Source organism: Danio rerio, chromosome 7 (genome assembly GCF_052040795.2).
Source record: "Danio rerio strain M-AB ecotype USA chromosome 7, GRCz13ab, whole genome shotgun sequence".
Classification (NCBI taxonomy): domain Eukaryota; kingdom Metazoa; phylum Chordata; class Actinopteri; order Cypriniformes; family Danionidae; genus Danio; species Danio rerio.
In genome coordinates this window covers 16,047,608-16,068,945 of record NC_141027.1, presented here as the reverse complement: position 1 = coordinate 16,068,945, position 21,338 = coordinate 16,047,608, and the positions used below count along the sequence as shown (strand labels likewise).

The window sequence follows — 21,338 nt, the reverse complement described above, 5'->3', positions numbered from 1 at the left end:
TGAATTACTCTCATTAAAATATTACATGAATATTAATTTTATACACAAACTTCATTCTATCTTTTAAAAAATTTTAATATTGCTTGAATTTTTGGACTTATTAGTTCAGTAATCATCCATTCTGAATGTTGATTGGATTTAAAAATAACTCATATGAAACCATATTTGATAATACAAAATATTTGTGGAACCATATTTGTGCTTATATTGACTTAATATAATATGCAACTCCAAACAATATTATTACATCAATATTTTTGCTATTCCATCTCCTAACCCCACCCCCAAAAATTGCCCACCTCAGATTTCTGTCAGCCCACCTTTATGTGGTTGGCAAGAACCGGGCCTGTGTATTAATTTCAATTTTCCAAAAAATGTACCTGCTGTCACATATTTTCACTAAACCACTGAGTGCAATGACACAGACATGAATTATAAATATGCATTTATTTTAAAACACTGGAAAAATATAATTTACATCAGATATACATGGGCAGAGCTTCTTCATAAAATACGTCCATCGTTAGGACTCTCAGCCAATACACCAAAACTCTGCGGCGGCCACAACTGCAAAATAAAAACAAACAAGAAATAATTCCTTTGCAATTTCAGTTACATTTTAATATAAGAGGTTAAACGATAATGCTGTATAAAAATCAATAATACCACTTTATAATTAGATTAGATTAGATTCAGCTTTATTGTCATTACATGTACAAGGCAACGAAATGCAATTTAGGTCTAGCCAGGAGTGCAATAGCAGCAAGTGCAGGATACAGGTATAAATTATAAAGTGCAGTTGTAGAAAAACTATGGTGATATTTACAGTTGGATGTACTATTAACATTATAAATCGGTTGTATTAACCATGAAGAGATTTACAATAGATGAATATATGTACAGGTTGCTATTAATAATCAGGGTATGCAGATAGATATGAACATAATTACAAGTGTATACAGTTGAAACCAGAAGTTTACATACACTGTATAAAAAGACACATAAACATTTAAAAAAATAGTCAGATGTTAATGTGACTAAACTTTTTCTCTTTTAGGTAAGTTAGGATTATCAAATTTGTGAAATTGTTATACCTTTTCTTGAAAGTCAAGTTTAAATACAATAAGATTATTATGCCTCTGAAACAGCTCAGATGATGGTGTCAAGATTTTAGAAGTTTTTGATTGGCAAATTGACAAAATTTGAGTTAATTGGAGGCACAACTGTAGAATAGTGTTTAAGGAAAACCTTAAACACAATGCTTACTTTTGTGACAACATGGGAAAATCAACAAGCTAGAATCAACAAAAAAGCCAGATTACAATTTGCTAAATTACACTGGGAAAAAGACAAATTTTTGGAGACATGTCCTGTGGTCTGGAATAAGATTGAACTGTTAAGTTATAATGACCAGTTTTACATTTGTAGGACAAAGGAGAAAGCTTACAAGCCTAGGAACACCATCCCAACTGTGAAGTATGGGGGTGGCAGCATCATGTTTTGCTGCAGGAGGGACTGGTCCACTTCACAGCATAGATGGCATCATGAAGAAACAATATTATGTAGAGATACTGAAGCAACATCTCAAGACATCAGCCAGGAAATTAAAACTTGGCCACAAATGGGTCTTCCAAACAGACCATGACCCTAAGCATACTGCCAAATTAGTTAAAATGTGCTTTAAGGACAACAGAGTGAATGTTTGGAGTGGCCATCACAAAGCCCTGATCTCAACCCTTTAAAAAAATTTGGGGGCAGAGTTGAAAAAGCTTGTGCGAGAAAGACAGCCAACAAATCTGATTCAGTTATACCAATTCTGTCAGGAGGAATGGGCCAAAATTCCTTCAAACTATTGTGATAAGCTTGTGGAAGGATACCCTAAACATTTGACCAAATTTATACAGTTTAAAAGCAAAGCTAAAAAATACCAAGGAAATGTACGTAAACTTTTGACTGTCTAGAAATTAATAAAAATTATCTTGTTATTCTGGCATTTAGCAAATGCAAATCATTTAGATGATCCTTACAAACCTAAAATAGTAAATGATTAGTATGATTTATCATCAGACATTTTTTGGAAAATAGTTATGTTCCCTTTCTTTAGAGTGTATGTAAACTTCTGGCTTCAAATGTATGTACAGTGGGTATGTACAATTTAAGATGAATTAGTGCAACGTAGTGTAAAATAATAATTGTAAAATATAAAAATTTGCAATAAACTGAAGAAAGCACATCTAATCTGTATGAAACCAAGCAAGCTCCTACACCCCCATATATGATTTGCTTTTGACTTTCCAATAAAGCCTGACAGAAGGTGAGGAGACCGGTTTCCAGGGTCACGAACACATGACGCTACACTAGCCGACAGCTACAAATGAAAACAGTGCCCAAGTCTAAAGCTACTTACTAGATAACCATAGTCTGAAAAGCATCATTTCTTGATTAAAGAAAGAAACTCATAACATAAAAAGGGGGAACAGTTGAAACTGAAAATGCCTGCGTTTTGGCCTCTGGGGAAGCGTATAGGTCAAGAAACCAGACTGTATCCTCATTACCTTTAAGCAAACACGTCCTCGGATCAAGGCATAGGGAATTGGGCCATAGCTTCGGGAATCTGTGGAATTCCGAAGGTTATCGCCTTCCAGCCACACATGCCCTCTTGGTACCTAGATTACAGTGCAAAATGTTAAAAACCACCACACTAACTGCAGAAAATGAATATGATTTCATATAGTTCTAGATCTGACACTGCAAAGTTAAAAATTAAAGGGGACCTATTATGCCCCTTTATACAAGATTTAAAACAAGTCTCTGATGTCCCAAGAGTGCATGTGAAGGTTTAGTTCAAAAATACCCCACAAATAATTTTTGAAACTGCCCTTTTTAGGCTTGGATCCAAATTGTGCCTTTTTTAAATTTCAATTTCAAAATTGTATTTTTATTAACGATTTGCCTAAATTCCGTTCAACAACAATATCTTTGTTTTTTCTTTATTTAACCAGATATATATATTAAAAAAAAAAAAAAAACAATGAAACCAAGATCTCATTTACAAGGGTGACCTGGCCAGGAGATCCCCAGCACACAACTTATGGAGAAAAAAAAAGACCAAGAAGAGCCTTGTAGGCTAGAGTCATCCAGTGGGTGTACCTTCTTACATTCAGAGAAGGCCACTCAGCTTTAGGATACAGTTAACAATGATGAGAGTTAGTCTACAACAGCCTGTAACAAACCTTAGAGTTAAACAGAGTTTGGTTGAGGCTTTTATTCATTCATTCATCCATTCATTTTCTTTTCGGCTTAGCCCCTTTATTAATCTGAGGTCACCACAGCGGAATGAACCGCTAACTTATCCAACATATTTTTTATGCAGCGGATGCCCATCCAGCTGCAACCCCTCATTGGGCTCCGTAGTGTACACTCATACACGGACAATTTTAGCATACCTAATTCACCTGTACACATGTCTTTGGACTTGTGGGGAAACCGGAGCACCCGGAAAAACCCATGCGAACACTGGGAGAACATGCAAACTCCACACTGAAATGCCAGCTGAGGCTTGAACCAGTGACCTTCTTGTTGCTTCACCACAAACCAAATGTTTTTGAGTTTTAAGAGAAAAGCAGGATCCATTTCGATGGTAAAACCCAAGCGTGTGCTTTGAAGGAAAGCTCATGATCAAGTAAAAAGCCTAAATACTTATAGCAGGACTGTAATTTTATTTTTTCACCTTGAGCAATGGTAAGTAATCTTTATTTCTGCAAAGGGGTGGAAAGATTTAATATATTTATTTCAATAATCATTTCAGTAAATCATTAATTTAGATTTATCTACATTTAAAACCATTTTATAGTATAACCATTATGTTATATGTATTATTATAATATTAAAAACATGTTATATTGTTATACAAGCTTCTTCCAGGATTATAGGATAAAGTAGCATTTCATAACAGTGAGAAAGTTCACATGACTTAACTGCTCATCTCAGATGGGAATGGGATCATTTTTACTGACCGCTGAGGCCTCGCACCCCCCCACCGCCTTTATCCTCTCGGTGAGGGGTGAAGCCACACCCCCATGAGCTGCTCCATGGGTCTGGACCACGGACAGACCTGCCAGGCTGAGCCGGCAACCGAGCGAAGCCTGATCCACACTGACATCAATTAGGAATAATCTCATCACACAGGGAGAGTGGGGCTGTCAAGCCCCTAATTAAGTCCCCCTCCACCCCCTCTATATGTGAGGCGAGGGCGAACAACACATCACGTTGTCATTATAAACACAACGGTATGGAGACGCCACTTTGACACCGACCAAACTTTAAGAAGAATGCTTAGGTTTGTTTCTTTTCTCGCATTCCGACAATGGAATTCTACAAAACTTTGAATATTTGTATTAAGAATTGCATGGAATGTTGTTGGAATTGATGCTCTCAATTGTACAGAATTGATTTTTGTTGAGACAACATGAAGAAATTAAGTTAGCTTAGTTTTTACAAGTTTAAGTGGATTGAACATAAAGAAATTACAGTTTTTCTCAATTGGTTTGGCACATTTTTCGAAACGTTCTCTAAACTGTAAGTGCACATCTCCTGGAAGTTCAGAACTTTTTAGCATGTGTGCAAAATGTAGTTACCCAAAACATTTCATTAATGCTTCAAAACCTAGTTATCGTGTCAGTAATTTGGCCTAGGCCACTAAAACTTAAAGCGTTTGTTTTTTCACCGTGTCAATCAACCATGGAAATGACAGGGTTCCTGCAGGTTTCACCAAGTTAAATTTAAGACTTTTAAAGACATTTTAAGACTGTTATGAATTACATTTTAGACCCATAAAGGGCTAAAGGCTAAAGAATTTTTCAAATGCCCCAGATAGAAAAGATTATGTGCCCTATCAAAAAAAATATATATTAGAATTCAATACATTTAATAATACAAAAATAAATTAATAATAATAATTTTTTAAAAATATTTTAGGTATTTCTTAGCAAAATATTTAAATGTTGTGTTTAAACAAGTATGCTCTACTTGTATCCATACACTTTTTTCCAGCAAAAACTTTCTTAAAAAAAATCTGTCCAGGTCGATGTTCTTAAAAAATACATGGAGAACATTTAAATAAATGTTGTAAGATAAATAAATCCAACCATTATGATAAATAAATAAAAACACAATATTTCAGTAAATTTAAGACTTTTTAGGCCTAAAATGTAGATTTTGAGATTAAATATATTTTAAGAATTTTAAGACCCTGCAAATCCCCTGAAATTATGGTTTAAAAAAAAAAATTTTTTTTTTGAGAAGAGTCAATAGTACATAGAAAAAAAACACATATGCAGATTTGTATTTATACAGTACGTTCATTTTTGGATGAATGTATTATATGCAAAGTGCAAAGTGCTTGTCCAATTACTGTGTCGTATATTTAATTTTTTTACAGTATGCTATATGTTCACTTTTCTTACAGTATACTGTACCACAAATACAAAAAATTTTGCAAAATAGCATCCATTAAAAAGATTATTCTTGGTGGGCATATGTGTTAGCCTTGCCAGGGATTACACATCTTCCAATTGCTCTTCTATGTTTCTGCAGTTCAGGATAAATTCAAAGATCATGTTGAAAATGTTTCAAGTTCAGATGTTTGATAATTAAACAAATAGCTTTGAGTGTGATGGCTTACACAATGAAAAAAGATTGAGAAGTTGTGAAGAGTTTGACAGTTTAAGAACTGAAATAGTGTTTGCAGATACGTTCCAAAGCATTTGCAATTTGCTTAAATCAATAATGATGACATGACAATCTGATGTGAAAAATAAGCTAATTGTTCAGAGATCTGAATTTATTGTTATGAAAAATAAAAAAATTAATCAATAATTGAGCCAAAGCAATTGATAAAAACTGTATGTTATCCACAAAAAAAACCCTCAAGAATAGTGTTGTTTCAGCTCATTTTAAATATGTACTTTGAACAAACAGCAAATATTTTTGAGTGTACAAAATTATTTCAACCTTCAATATTGCAAACAAATGCATCGCTGACGAGCGCTAAAAGAAAAGAGATTATAAACATATGTCAGCATGCAGTCGTGTTGCAGTCAACTCTCATTAGCATGGAAACATGTGTTTGATCCCATCCACAAGAAATCTCAGGCCGTCGTCATCTGCTGATCAGGAGCAAAGCTTTTGTCCTGTCTGTCGGCCAAGCATAGAAGAAAAATCACACCATACTGTGACCAGACACAGATCTGTACAATCCGGCGGACCATCTTACAAACGGGAGGCATGTTAGAATTTTATTACCGCTACTAATGTTTAACATAGATTTCATCTCTTGACAACGGCCCTATTTACACCTGGTGTAAACCCTATAGGGCATGCAATGAAATACTCATCTGGAATGAAGCTGGGAGTTATTACAAGAGTTTTATGACTTCAAAATAAATAATTATTATAATATAATAATACTATTATTATTATTATTATTATATAAATTAATTATATAGTTACTTGCCCCAAAAAGTACGAAGATGCATTTATCAATCTGTTCACAAGCGGATAAAGTAAATACAAGTGTGAACAGGCTACCTCTTTTGAGAAGTGAGTTGTTTCTGAGATTTAGGACTCACTACAGCACCACTATGCTGAAAACTACTATAGATTATCTTCTGTTTATACTGCCTTATACTTATGTCTTACCCATAAAACATGTGGTTTGGAGACATGAAGTAAAAAACAGCTGCACAACACACCCAAATCAGCCGCTAATCTTTGACTGGCAAATCCTTTACTTTCCCAAAGGCATTTTATACAGAGGAACAAAGTGATCCTTCCTGTCATACTGAAGGAAGTAATTAATATTACTTGCCGACAGATTTGCTTCACTAAAATGTTTATACACTTGCATTCCTAGATGGCACAAAAGGTGTGCTCACCATTGGCAAGATAGGTTTGATTAAAATGAACTCCTTTGTAGTGTTGCAGGATACCAAAATTCTGACTTTGATACGATACCTCAATTAAATATCACTATAACGTTACTAAATTGATACTACACCTTACTTTTTATTCTTTCAGAATATCATTTATAAATAAACACTTGCTGTCAGCTGAAACAGAGTAGAATCATTTTTAAAAAGTACAAAAAATAAAGGAATAAAATCTAGTTATGTCATCACTCCAGTTGAACGTATAAATAAAATAGTTGCAGCTTTGTTTAAAAAATAAATAAATAAATAAGAAAAATAGACAGAAGTGCACATTTTTTTTGGTCTGGTTTTCAAAAAACCTGGAGATGTTGCTTGGTCCCCACTGTTCATGACACAGTGATCCTGTTATATTCATATATAATTACATATGAATATATTAATTTAGGGGTAAATGACATGACATGCATTTTTAGCTGTCCTTCTACTAGATATCATCTACTTATAAAAATGGGTATTTGTTAAAAACATTTATGTTGCTCATCTGACAAGATATTATTACAGCATCGCATAGCCTTAGATGATTTTAACTAGGGTTGGGTATCGTTTGGGGTTATTTCGATACCAGAGGTAAATCGATACTTTTGAAATGAGACCGGTGCCAAAACGGTGCCTGAACCGATACTTTTGAGCCACAAATTTATGGTGGATGACTCTTTTAGTTGACAAAATCTTTAAAAAAATATATATATATTTTATTAGAACAATTTAATTAAAGTGTAAAGTAAACATCAATTCATATTTGATATATTTAAATAACATAATATATTTCCTTTGATCATTTGTTGGTTAGCTTGAATATAAGATTTGCATAATGAAATTACACTAGCTTACTACTAACCTGTGGAAAGGCTGTCATCAAAATACTGAACTCTTTTTTTCTAGGGTTGGGGCTTGTGACTATGTTTACATGGTTATCAGCAATCTAATGATTTGTCTTAATCTGAATAAGACAATAATATGATTAGGTGTTTACATGAGTTGCTTTTGGAATGTTCCTTTCATGATCCCGTCTTACATGTTAAAAGTGCATAGATCAATTAACGTTGTTGCATCACCACGCTTACCATGTTTCCTCCAGAGTTTTACGTAATTTCAGATGTTTCAATTTTAATTTTTCGACTTTAACTGCAGTTTCACTTTTATTCAAGAACATTTCATTCATGCCCCCATGACAAACAGGTATTTGAGGCGAGCCTTAAGTAAGGACTGAAGGACTGGTGGAAGAGTGTTTATTCAATGGAACTCGATACCGCACATTGAATGGAAAGAAAAAACTGACGCAGATGTCTGTGGTCCTTTACGGTAATCAAAAATGACTTTACATGGTAGTCAAGACTAGGGGTCACCAAACTAGTTCCTGGAGGTCCGGTGTCCTGCAGATTTTAGCTCCAACCCTAATCAAACACACCTGAACAAGCTAATTAAGGTTTTACAAGGTATACTTGAAACACCCAGGCAGGTGTGTTGAGGCAAGTTGGAGCTAAAACCTGCTGGGACTCTGGCCCTCCAGGACGGAGATTGGTGACCCCTGGTCTAGACTCTTAATCAGAGTATTGTCTTAATTATTTTAAAATCGGAGCATTGGTGTCCATGCACATACACAATGAAAGTGCCAATGATGTTGCAAGCTTTCAGAGACAGTGCATTCCTCTGCCTTTAAGTTGATTCCATGCACCCTTAAATGTGTCATTAAGTTTGACATATTTAAATGTGTTAGTGGAAGTACTTTTATAATAATTCTACACAACTTATTTTGGGCCGTCTGCAATTTATTTTTCATTTTTTTAGTACTACCGCTGTACCAAAAAGCTGCAGCATAGTCAAAGTATGGCTGCACTAATGCACTAGCTAATAATATTAAAGTTTGGGTATCTAGTAGTTCTGTCTGTCTTGCTAAAAAAATTATTTTAGAACAAAATGTTTAATTCTTTTACATTTTACAATGTACTTATTACTGTCTGTGCGTTCATCTGCCTAGTGTTCATTCCTGCTAAATGGTGTCTGCGTTTTAGCGGAAATGAACACCACACAGAGGGGCGCTAACGATGGCTATTTAGGGTTTTGGGTTAACGAGGGGTTTGGGGTTATGCAGCATTAGTGTTTAGGGTTTGTGGTTATCGAGCTTGGTTTGGGGTTAAGGGTCATGTAGGGGGTTAGGGTTTGGTATATGGGTAAAAATGAGTTTCACTCTCATTTATTTCACCCTAATTACAATATTGGATCTGATTGGCCTAGACTTGTATGGCTGTATCTATGAACCCTATCCGACTTGCATAAATGAGGTGTCATTTGACTTGTCCTCAAAGCGGGTTTCACCCCCCTCATTTGTTTGTTTCACCCCCTCATTAGAATACTGGATCTGATTGGCCTAGACTTGTATGGCTGTATGTACAGTAAAAACAAATAACAATCTCATTTATGACAGAATGGAGTTACACTAGTTTTGCCTTGTTTTGCCGATGTCACCGATGTTTTCTATCCGTTGGGTGACCTTATTTACATTTTTAAAAATCTGATTCATTTACAACATTTAATTGAAAAATTTCATTTCAGTTTGTTTTTTTGTAACTTAGCAATTAAGCAAACAAACAAAAAAATGGTTACATCAAATTAGAAATGATGATCTTGTTTAAAGGCATTCACCCCGGGCATCTCCATCCTTCTTACTCTCTTCTCAGATGGGATGGTGGACCAAATCAAAGGTTACAAGGGGCCACAGCCATATCACCCTGCAGCCCAAGACCAGCTCACTAAAGCTAGGCAGGGATGAGCCTGTTTAGTACCTGGATGGGAGACCACATGGGAAAACTAGGTTGCTGTTGGAAGTGGTGTTAGTGAGGCCAGCAGGGGGCGCCCAACCTGCAGTCTGTGTGAGTCCTAATGCCCCAGTATAGCAAAGGGGACACTATATTGTCAGTTGGACAGCTTAGAGGTTAAACCGAGGTCCTGACTTTCTCGTAAAGAGTAGGGGTGTAACCCCGGTGTTCTGGCCAAATTTCCTCTCTGCCCTTACCCATCATGGCTTCCCATGACCTTTCAACTTACTAGCCACACCCTAGCAACCACTTACAGCACCTTAGCAACTGTCCTATAGACTTCCATTGTAAAAAAAAAAAAAAACTGCCATTGACTTTACATTGGACATACTGTCAACATACCAATCCATACTAACAATACTGATCCATGCTAGAAACACACTAATCATATTAGCAACATGCTAATTTATACTATATTCATATTAACATGCTAGTTTATACTAGAAACATAATAGCAATATGCTAATTCATACTAACAATATACTGATCCATAATAGAAACATGCTAATCATATTAGCAACATGCTAATTCATACTAAATTCATGCTAACATGCTAGTTTATACTAGAACCATGTTAACAATATGCTAATTTATGCTAAAAACATGCTAGCAACATGCTAATTTTTGTAGCAACTGCCTAGCAACACTTTAGCAACCACCTAGCAACGCCTTAGCAACCAATCAGAACACCCTAGCAATCAACTAGCAACACCTTAGCAACCACCTAGCGACAACCTAGAACACCTAAGCAACCACCTAGAAACACCTTAGCAACTGTCTAGCAACCACTCAGATTACCCTAGCAACTGCCTAGCAACACCTTAGAAACCACCTAGCAATGCCTTAGCAACCTTCTATCAACCACTCAGAACACCCTAGTAACCATCTAGCAACACCTTATCAACCGCTTAGCAAAACCTTAGCTACCATTCAGAACACCTTAGCAACCGCCTAGCAACTTCTTAGAAACTACCTCGAACACCCTGGTATCCACCTAGCAACGCCTCAGCAACCACTCAGAACATCCTAGCAACTGCCTAGCAACACCTTTGCAATCACCTAGCCACCACCCTTCTGAAAAATCCAGCTTAAACCAGCCTAGGCTGGTTGGCTGGTTTTAGCTGGTCGACCAGCCTGGTTTTAGAGGGGTTTTGGCCATTGGTTGAAGCTGGATATAGCTGGTTTTGGCTGGACTCCCAGATTGGCTTGGCTGATCAAGCTGGTTTTAGCTGGTCATCTCCCAGCCTGACCAGTTAAGACCAGGCTGGAAATGGCTGGAAACCAGCCTGTAAGTGGCCAAAACCCCTACTGTATAAAACCAGGCTGGTCGACCAGCTAAAACCAGCCAACCAGCCTAGGCTGGTTGAAGCTGGGTTTTTCAGCAGGGACTTAGGACAACCAAACAACTGAGTAGCGATGCCTTGGTAACCACCTAGCAACCATTCAGAACACCCTATCAACTGCCTAGCAAGAAACATGCCAATCTAGAAACATGCTACCCTATAAGTTGTGACTGTTGTAAACTTCTTTACTTCAATTATTGAAACTTTAAAGCTACTTCAAACTTTCAGAAAAGCCTTTTTCAAGCCACTATAAAGATTGTCTGTGAACTTTTACTTTTCAAGTTTTACAATAAAGTACATAATTTTGAGTGTGTAACAGAAAAGTATACAAGCTTAGAGAAAAACTACTTCCTCTTAAATGGACCGTTGTGCCTACTTACATGCATTGTCAATCATCTTGTTGCTTCATCCATATTTCCTTTATATTTTCTGTCCTACCATATTAAAGAAGCAGCAATATTGTAATATCTTTTCTGTTCAGCCAAAGAAAGAAAGGGTTATAATACCCACTAGAAGTGAGTAAATAGTAATTCAAGATTAATTTTTGGGTGAACTATCTCTTTAAGCTTGACTAGTATTGAAACGTTAACAATTCTGGTTCCTTTTTCAGCTGAGGCCGAATCTTAAACGACTCCGGTGACAGGCCTTTTTTACTTTCCTTCTTTTCATCACTTGCTCTATTCGTCTGGCACTAACACTAACAGCTTCGGGACAAATTACAGGCCAGAACCACACACAGTTCAGGTAAAAAAAAAAAGTGATACAATAAAAGCTATTTCAGTGGCAGGGTGGCGCATGCTCTTTTTTTTTGACCAATAATAACCGAGAACCAAGCATTCATTGTGGCCAAAAGGTAAATGGTTTACCCAACAGAAGAGAATGGATATGAAATTCAAATGCATTAAGAGTAAATGCAATGGTTTAAACAAAATCCCTTTTAACAATGAGGCAAAATCCTACTCAGGGCATATCTATTTTCATTTAGGGTGATATTTTCAATGATGTTGATATTGTTGTATATCTGAGTCCATAGTACCCTAACTATTTTAATAGAGAAATACTGAAATAAATATAAAATAAAAAATCCAATTTAAAGAGCTCTTCCGATGGTTTCTCCAATGTTGGATACAAAAAAGAAAGATATTTTGAAGAATGTTGGAAGATATTTGGAAAGAAAGTTGAAAGAAATTAAAAAAATATATATTTAGAAGAATTTTAGAAGATATTTGGAAAGAAAGTTGGAAGAAATAAAAAAGAAAGATATTTAGAAGAATGTTGGAAGATATTTGGAAAGAAAGTTTGAGGAAAAAATAATAATTTGAAGAATGTTAGTAGATATTTGGAAAGTTGGAAGAAAATAAAATATTTTGAAGAATGTTGAAAGATATTTGGAAAGAAAGTTGGAAGAAAAAAAATATATTTTAAAGAATATTGGAAGATATTCAGAATGAAAGTTGAAAGAAAAAATTAAGATATTTGGAAGAATGTTGGACGATATTTGGAAAAAGTTGAAGAAAAACATTATTATTTGGAAAGAAAGTTGGAAAAAAATAAAAGATATTTGAAGAACTTTGGAAGATATTTGGAAAGAAAGTTGGAAAAAAATAATAAAAGATATTTTGAAAAACGTTGGAAGATATTTGTAAAATTTTCAGTTTTGGGTGACCTGACCCTTTAAATATTGTAAATTATAAACAAAATTTGACATAAATGTTAATTTGTGCGATCAAGAAATCAAAAGTCAGGACTTATTTATTCATATTTTGACCCTTCCGTCTATTCATAGCATTATAATCATAAAGTGTCCCTGTATACAGTATATTATATAAAGTTTCTGGATGATGTCAGGTGTGGTGGTACTTACATAAGTGTGTGTTTTAAAGATGTCAGATGGTCCGCTGGTGCAGACCTTGTCCCCCTCCAGCCCGATTACTCTTTTACAAATGTTCATCTTGGGATTAGAAGGACTTTTGGCTATTATAATATCCCCTCTGAAAAAAAGTAACAAAATAAATGCACAGTACACTTGAAATACACTAAATTCAAATCGAGCATACTAACTTTTGTATGCGGTAGAGGTGGCGGCTTATTCGTTCTGAGAAAACCACATCATGGTTAGTAATGGTGGGCTCCATGGAAGGACCTGAACACTTTTGGACATAAATAGTTGTTAAAAAAAAACATGATTTATGTGTTTCTTTTTCTACTCGATGCTAAAATGCTATGATTAAACATCCCCCCCACAACGACAAAAAAAAAACCTACCGATACAAATTCACCAACATATTCAAAGGCGCAGTGAGCGATGCAGCCATACTGGACGGTGTAGCCAACAAAGCTGATCGTCTTCACAAAGAAACCACGAAACATCCTGACACTCTTAATGACAATCAGCAATTCTGCAAAAATGAAAAAAGTCTAAATGTAATAATCAATCATTCTCTACCAATGCTGCTATTATCATACACGTGATATCGAGTTTTCAGTTGATCAGGTTAATAATATTAAAGTGTGAGATTAAAACCGAGTAATTTTTTTTTTTTTTTAGTAAGAGTAGCAAAAACTGATATGAAAGGGAATTTCCATGTTGGCATTTTCATTAAAAAAGAAAGAAAAAAAAAAAAAAGTATATATATATAGTTATGTCATTGTGAACAATTTCTCCATGCATCCATTTGCTCAGCGCTTGTAATTTTAAATCAAATTACCATCAGCTGCATAACAATAAAACGTATTAATATTTTTTTATTTCATTTTAAAAAGTTAAATATAAATAGCATAAACCTTTTATTCACACATTTGAGTTATTGTAAAATAAAATTACTAAAACTCATTTTCAGTAAATTAAATAAATTTGAAATAAAGCAAAATATTAAAAAACAGAAACTTAGGCTAGAACAACAACAAAAAAAGAATAATACATATAAAAAAAACAATAATTAGTAAATAAAAAACTGAAAATATCTATCACAAATAAACAAAACTTAATAATCCTAACAAAAAGCTGAATATAAAAATTAATATAACAACAAAACCAAATAAAATATAAAAGCACAACTGAACATAAATAAAAAGTGAATTACAAACTAGTAATAAACACAACAGTATATAAAAATAACACTGGTTAGTGATGTCTTAAAGTCAAAAAATATTAACAGTTAAAAAAAAAAAATAATCATTTGAAAATATTTATCACTAATAAATAAAATAAAAACTGTAAAATAACACTGGTTTGTGACTGTGATGTTATAAAGACATAAACATGTTAATAAATTTAAAACAAAAAACAACTATAATTTACAAGTAAAAACCTGACAACATATATAACAAAATCAAAAATTTATAAAAATAAAAAAATGGTTTAAAAACTATTAATAAACACAACAGTATATAAAATAACACTGGCTTGTGAAGTCTTAAGAACATAAAAATATTAATACAGTTAAACAATAAATAATAATTAATAACTAATAAACTGAAAATATCTATCACCAATAAACAAAACTGAATAATCCTAACATAAAAAGCTAAATGTAAATATTTATATAACATCAAAACCCAATAAAGCATGAAAGCACAACTTTTAAATTTATTAATAAACACAATAGTGTCATGACAATTCTATGGCAAAAATAGTCGAGCGTACTGTTGATGTTTACGCACAAGAAGAAGTGAACCACGAGAAGATTACAGACCTACATGCGAGGAAACTCTAGTGCGCACGCTGAACTGATTTGTGATGTCTTAAAGACAAAAATTTTAATATGTTTGAAAACAAAAAACAAAAAAATAAAAAAATAAACTGAATATATAACTAATAATAACAAATAATCCTAACAAAAAAGCTAAACATAAATATTGATAGAACAATAAAGCCTACAGTAATAAAAGATAAATAAAATTGAACGTGAATAAAAATAAAAACATGAATTAAAAACTAATAATAAACACAATAGTATATCAAAATAACACTGGTGTGTGATGTCTTAAAGACACACAAACTCTTAACATTACATAAGCATTTTGCTTAATAATTATTGTATACATTATCTACTCAACCATCACAACTCATTCATAACCAGTAGCACAACCCAACAGTCTCTGCTTCCCAATTCCAAAACAGAAATCTAAAATTAGCATGGAAATTCTCAATTGGAAATCTCGCTCGATGCCAACTGGAAACTGACGACACCGGCCTGTGCCAGGGGGTCGAAAGAGGGGTTTTAAACACTTTGTCACTGAGGTGGTGCTGGTGAGCAAATGCACCTCACACATTTAATGGCTAACGGTTAAAACTGTGAAACCAAAGTGATCATTAGAGATGGTGTTTCATTCTCAGGAGCCTCTACTTCCCATCAACAAGACACGGAGAGTGACCCCTGGGCGTCTGACCCAGTCTGAGACAACCCAATCTACACCTGTGGGAGCAGGTGACAGCGCTAGCAGGCACAGATTCATCTCCTCAAGCTGGAAAAAAAAAAGTTACGATATGGCCATAGCAACAGAACACAAGGTCCTTTGTTTGTCCTCGCACCCCAGCACTTTAACTGATAAAACTGTGGTGCGTCGTCTGAATAAACAGTCCATCCTCTCTCAAACTATTGACTTTTCCTTGGCCATCAAGCTAGCAGGGAGCATGAGTCAATAAAGGTCATTTTTGGATGTTTGTACACATCCATGAATCCTCGCTTGGCAAAGAAACGCTTCCGTTTGCTGGATTTTTGGCTATATATCAAGAAACTCTTTAAAAAAAAAATCTAGCTCTTGTGCAATTAGAAAATTTATCTCCAAAAAGATAACATTGCTGGATATCCAATGAAGGAAAACCAATTCAATGACCCAATGTTGGCTTTGGGCCACAAAATAATATAAAACTCTTGTGCAAACCTTCAGAAAGCCACGTCGGATGTACAATAAATTTTCTACAAAAAAGAACCAGAAAAAAACTCACCTGGCACTCAGAGAAACCCTTCAGTTTGTTGGCTTTTGGGCCACTACATAACAAGAAATTCAAACAAAAAAAAAACAAGATCTTTATAGCATCAAGCGCGAGTGATTTCCATGTTAAGTCAATGCAAAGATGCAAATAGACATCCTGTTATGCTATTTGCGCAAATGGGGCAGCGCGAAATGAATGTTTTGCGCGTTTGACGTGCTTAATGCGCGAATTTCTTGAATTTGAAAATCTGAACTTTAGCGGACCAATCAGGAGCTTGCTCTTGTAGGGGCGTGATAATGAAGTAGCGCCTGTTGTTGTTGGCCCAAGGGAAATCATGCTGCCGACACCAACAACAGCTCATCAAACTGGACTCTGCTCAGTTGAAAGCACAGCTGAAAACATCTATCATCCAGTTACAGTTTATGGAGGAGTTGATGAACTCACAGAGCTGGATGCACCTCTGAAAGAATCTAGTGGACTCAGACACCGCGCTGAACGAATCTATGCTGTTTTTCAGCCTTCCTAAAGCACATAAAGCACAGCTAATCTCTCGATAAAAACCATGTTAGCCATTTATCAACAAAACTAGCAACGAGTCACTGGGCAGACTTGTACAAGAAGGACTAGATTGAACTAAACTGTATGTATCAAAAATAACAAATTTTAGATTTGCGAAAACTTTAGACAGTGCCCTCTAGTGGATTTTTCATCTGAAATGTGCAACAAATCGTACTGATAGCAACGCATTTTACTCTGTTTTTGCAAAAATGTAGGTTGTGACATTTATTTCCAATGAGCCTGAGCTGGTCTTTTCTCCTGTTATGAGGAAAGAAACTAATAAATTTTGTTTGGCAGAAAAACCCTTGAAAGATGTGCCGTTTGATGGCTTTTGTATTGCTCGAAAACATGAAATTCTAACACAATTGGAAAGCAAATGTTCAGAAAGATAACCTCTCTAGAAGAAGAAGAAAGAAATCCAAACTTTTATCCTAAAATGAGTATAAACCTTAGTTGGCAGAGAAACCTTTGCTTTGTTGGCCTTTGGATTGCTACATAACAAGAAACTAAAAATCAACCTCTTGCACAGTTAAGAGATTAATTTTCAGATAGACAGCCTCACTAGATGTCCAATTAAAGAAAGAAACCCAAACTTTTCTCTTAAACCAAAATGGTAGAAACCTTTGAAACATTTCCTTTATAGGCTGTTAAAATGCTACTGTACGTAACAAGAAACTAAGAATCAAGTTCTCACACAATTGAGACATGTTTCAGAAGGACAGCCTTACTGGATGTTCAGTGAAGGATAAACCCCAATCTTTTCTTCTGAAACAAACAAACAAAAAAACCTTCAATGATGTGGTGTCGTTTGCTAGTTTTCAGACTACTAAATAACAAGAACCCCTAAAAAAAATTAAAAATAAAACGTCTCTTACACAACTAGAAAAAAATATTCAGAAAGACACCCTTGCTAGATGTCCCAGTGAAAAAAAAAAGACAAAATTTTCTTCTAAAACAAATTAGTATAAACCTTAGTTGTCGGTCTTTGGATTGCTGCGTAACAAGAAACTAACAGTTAAGAGATCAATTTTCAGAAGGACAGCCTCGCTGGATGTCCAGTGAAGGATATCCTCAATATTTTCTTCTGAAACAAACCAGAGGAATCTTCGTTTGGCAGAGAAACCCATCTGTAAAGTGTGGTTTGCTAGTTCTCTCTGAATCTCTGAAAATTGAACTTGTGCACAATTAGAAAACTAATGCTTATAAAGACAACTTCTCTAGATGTCCAATTAAGGAAAGAAACCCAAAGTTTTCTCCTAAACCAAATTGATAGAAACCATTGTAACATTTCCTTTATAGGATATTAAATAAGATACTTATAGCATAATAAAAATCAAGATATCACACAATTGTGCAAAATTTTATAAGGACAGCCTCACTGGATTTCCAGTAAAGTATAAACCTTTATCATCTGATACAAACCAGAGAAACCCTTTAACGAAGTGCCGTTTGCTGGTTTTCAGACCACTAAAACGAAAAATCCTAAATATCAAACACTTGCCCAATTAGAAAACAAATCTTCAGAGGATCAACTTGGCTGGAAGTCCAGTAAAGGAAATAAACCCAAACTTTTCACCTAAAACAAATGAGTAGAAACCTTCAAAACATTCCCTTTGTTGACTATTGAATTGTTACAAAACAAGAAACAAAAATTCAAGCTCTCGCACAAATAAGAGACATGTTTCAGATGGACAGCAGCACTGGATCTCCAGTGAAGTATAAACCTCAATCTTTTCTTCTGAAACAAACCAGAGAAACCCTTCAATGAAGTGCCGTTTGCTGATTTTCAGACAACTACATAGCAAGAAACTCTAAATACCGAACTCTTGCCCAATTAGAAAACAAATCTTCAGAGGAACAACTTCGCTGGATGTCCAATGAAGGAAAGAAACCCAAACTTTTTACGTAAAACAAATTGGTAGAAACATTACTTGACAGAGAAACCTTTCCTTTGTTGGCTTTTGGACTGCTACATAACAATTAACAAAAATCGGAGCTCTCGCACAATTAAGAAGAGGCAAGTTTTCAGAATGACATCCTCACTGGATGTCCAGTGAAGTATAAACCTCAATCTTTTATTCTGAAACAAACTAGAACCCCATCTATGAAGTGCTGTTTGCTGGTTTTCAGACCACTACATAACAAGAAACCCTAAAAATCGAACTCTTGCCCAATTAGAAAACAAATCTTCAGAGGAACAACTTCGCTGGAAGTCCAATGAAGGATAAACCTCAATCTTTTCTCCTGAAACAAACCAAATGAATTAAGGCGACCCAGTGGAGCAGAAACCAAACCAAACTGAGCCCCATCCCAAAAGCCCCTATTGCCTCAGGAATGACATCTCCAATATGGGGTGGAATTAATCTCCTTGTCCCCTACTTCCTCCATCCAAGTCCCAGGCCAAGTGTCAGGTGTCTGTCTCCGTGTGTCATGGAAAGCGCTTCACCTAATCCCATTACCCACCATCCATCTCCTCACCCCATACCTCTGTCCCCTCTTTTTCCATTCCAGTCAGACATCGAATCCACACCTTTGAATCCTCATAATTACATCTGATACCCCCCAACACAAACACCATGTACGAGAGCAAGCTCCTCTACCCAAAAGCCCCCTCCGTCCAGGGATGTTTCTGCCTGACTGGATGTAGTTGAATCGCAGAGAGGCATTGAAAGGGCCAGCTGTTGTTTTGCTTATCAAACTCCAGGGTGGGGTGGACAAACTATTGTTTCTGAGACGTTTTGGCAATTGATAGCAGGACTGGATTCTTTGTTTGAATTATATATAATGTACACACTCACCTTTTAAACCTCTATGCTTATGCGGTAGTGCTGTAGATATTGGAAAAATATGACATTTGGGATATTTTTCTGTGATTTTTATATTTTGATTATAAATATAATTTTACCAGGTGGCTCAAATAGATCTATTTAGAAAATAAGTCATCGTTTTAGACTGCTTGGATTGATTTTGTATGGAAGTGCATGAAATATGATAAACAAATTATAAGCAGATGTAATGTGAAAACACTGTGTATGTACAGTGCTCAGCATAATGGAGTACACCCTATTTTGAAAATGAATATTTTTCTCAATTACTCAGTAAATATTGGCAATGTATTTTGGTGCATTTAAACAAAACCGATTTATTAAACACATATATTTATTAAAATAATATTTTAGTCACCAAAAATATATATAAATTGAAAGATAATAGATAGATAATACAATTAAATGTAAGTAAAATATTGCAAAAAAAATAAAATAAAATACAACCTTCAAAATTTTAACTACATTTTTTACGCATAAACTTTGATGTCCCTGGGAGTAAGTATATATGTATACTTATATGTATGTAAGTACAATTTTTTTAGAAGTTTGATTTGGAACAAGTCAAGGGTAAACAAAACCAACTTGTTTTCAACAAAAAAATGAACAATAAATAAATTATATTTCACACTAAATCATCAACAAAAAGATTTCTGCAGAATCAGGGGTCAGAGAACACTACAAAAATGATACTATTTAATAATCATTCATTTTCTTTTCTGCTTAGTCTCTTTATTTATCTGGGGTCGCCACAAGCGGAGTGAACTGCCAATTTATTCAGTTATTACACACTCATTCCCCAATTAGCTTACCCAATTCCCCTATAGCACATGTCTTTAGACTGTGGGGAAAACCGGTGCACCCGGACGAAACCCATGCGAACATGGGGAGAACATGCAAACGCCACACAGAAATGCCAACTGACCCTGCCGAGGCTCAAATCAGCGACCTTCTTGCTGTGAAGCAATTGTGCTACCCACTGCGCCACCGTGCTGCCCACTATTTAATAATAATAATAATAATACATTTTATTTGTAATGCGCTTTTATCAGACTCAAAGTACTAAAAAGCAAAAACAAAAAAAAAATAAAACAATAAATAGGAAAATATAACAATAAGATAACAAAACATTTGTTTCAAATCATATTAAACTGTAAATGTACTCAGATAAATGCAGAAAAGAGACTACTTTAACAATTGAAAACAAACCCAAACTTTTAAATTATAATGTACACTGTAAAAATAAATAAATGCTGAATTATCTGCACTTTTTTAGTCATCTCAACTTACATCAGCCAAACTGACTAACAATATTAAGTTAAACTAAAGACTATAGAATACACAAGACGTGTCACTCATATAGTTTTAAATGTGGAAAATTGTATCGGTTAATATGGCGAATGAAGCCACGCCTAATAGTAAAGGAGTCAATCATCGCTCGTTATAGACTGATGTTTCTCCGGGGGCAAAGGCCAGACGTGTACTTTTACGACTGTTTTTGTGGTTACCAAACGCACTGGAATCTCAGTGAATACTTGCTTCACAGACATAAGAAATATATCCACATAAAGCTTGAAATCTGTACCATTTAATGAACCAACTACACTTCAAAACAAAAGTTTGTTGTTTTTGTAATCTGTATGAAATGGACGCTAGGTACAGTCTGTCCTGTCAAATGCACATCACATAACAGCAACTATACTCAAACACCCACAAACTTGTAAACTAAAAGTAGCTGTCATTTCTGGAGGACATTTACCATTAAGACCAATTTGAGAATTGCTTCTGAAGACCAGTGCGAGCTTATGAAGCATTATTCAGAGGATAGTAATGTTGTAACAAGCCATGACTGAGGTTTGTGTCGTAAT

General features: G+C 34.9%; 1 protein-coding gene and 2 long non-coding RNA genes across 4 annotated transcripts in view; 2 read left to right on the top strand and 1 right to left on the bottom strand.

Moving 5' to 3' along the window:
* Positions 1-10,907, top strand: part of LOC147843065 (uncharacterized) — a 113,161-nt gene extending 102,254 nt beyond the window's left edge. The window contains exon 4 of the long non-coding RNA XR_015495479.1: positions 9,668-10,907. This is a non-coding gene — a long non-coding RNA (uncharacterized LOC147843065). The remainder of the gene's footprint in view (positions 1-9,667) is intronic.
* LOC147843062 (uncharacterized) overlaps positions 1-21,338 on the top strand; it is an 812,539-nt gene that overhangs the window by 387,487 nt on the left and 403,714 nt on the right. The window lies entirely within an intron of this gene.
* immp1l (inner mitochondrial membrane peptidase subunit 1) overlaps positions 429-21,338 on the bottom strand; it is a 30,380-nt gene continuing 9,470 nt past the window's right edge. The window contains exons 2-6 of one of the 2 annotated variants that reach the window (NM_001386390.1): positions 13,414-13,547; positions 13,210-13,298; positions 13,013-13,139; positions 2,556-2,666; positions 429-567 (exon numbers count right to left, since the gene is read on the bottom strand). In NM_001386390.1, the coding sequence (NP_001373319.1) occupies positions 505-567; positions 2,556-2,666; positions 13,013-13,139; positions 13,210-13,298; positions 13,414-13,518 (495 nt within the window). In that variant the 5' untranslated portion in view covers positions 13,519-13,547 and the 3' untranslated portion in view covers positions 429-504. The remainder of the gene's footprint in view (positions 568-2,555; positions 2,667-13,012; positions 13,140-13,209; positions 13,299-13,413; positions 13,548-21,338) is intronic. The other variant, NM_001386391.1, reaches the window with a different exon arrangement.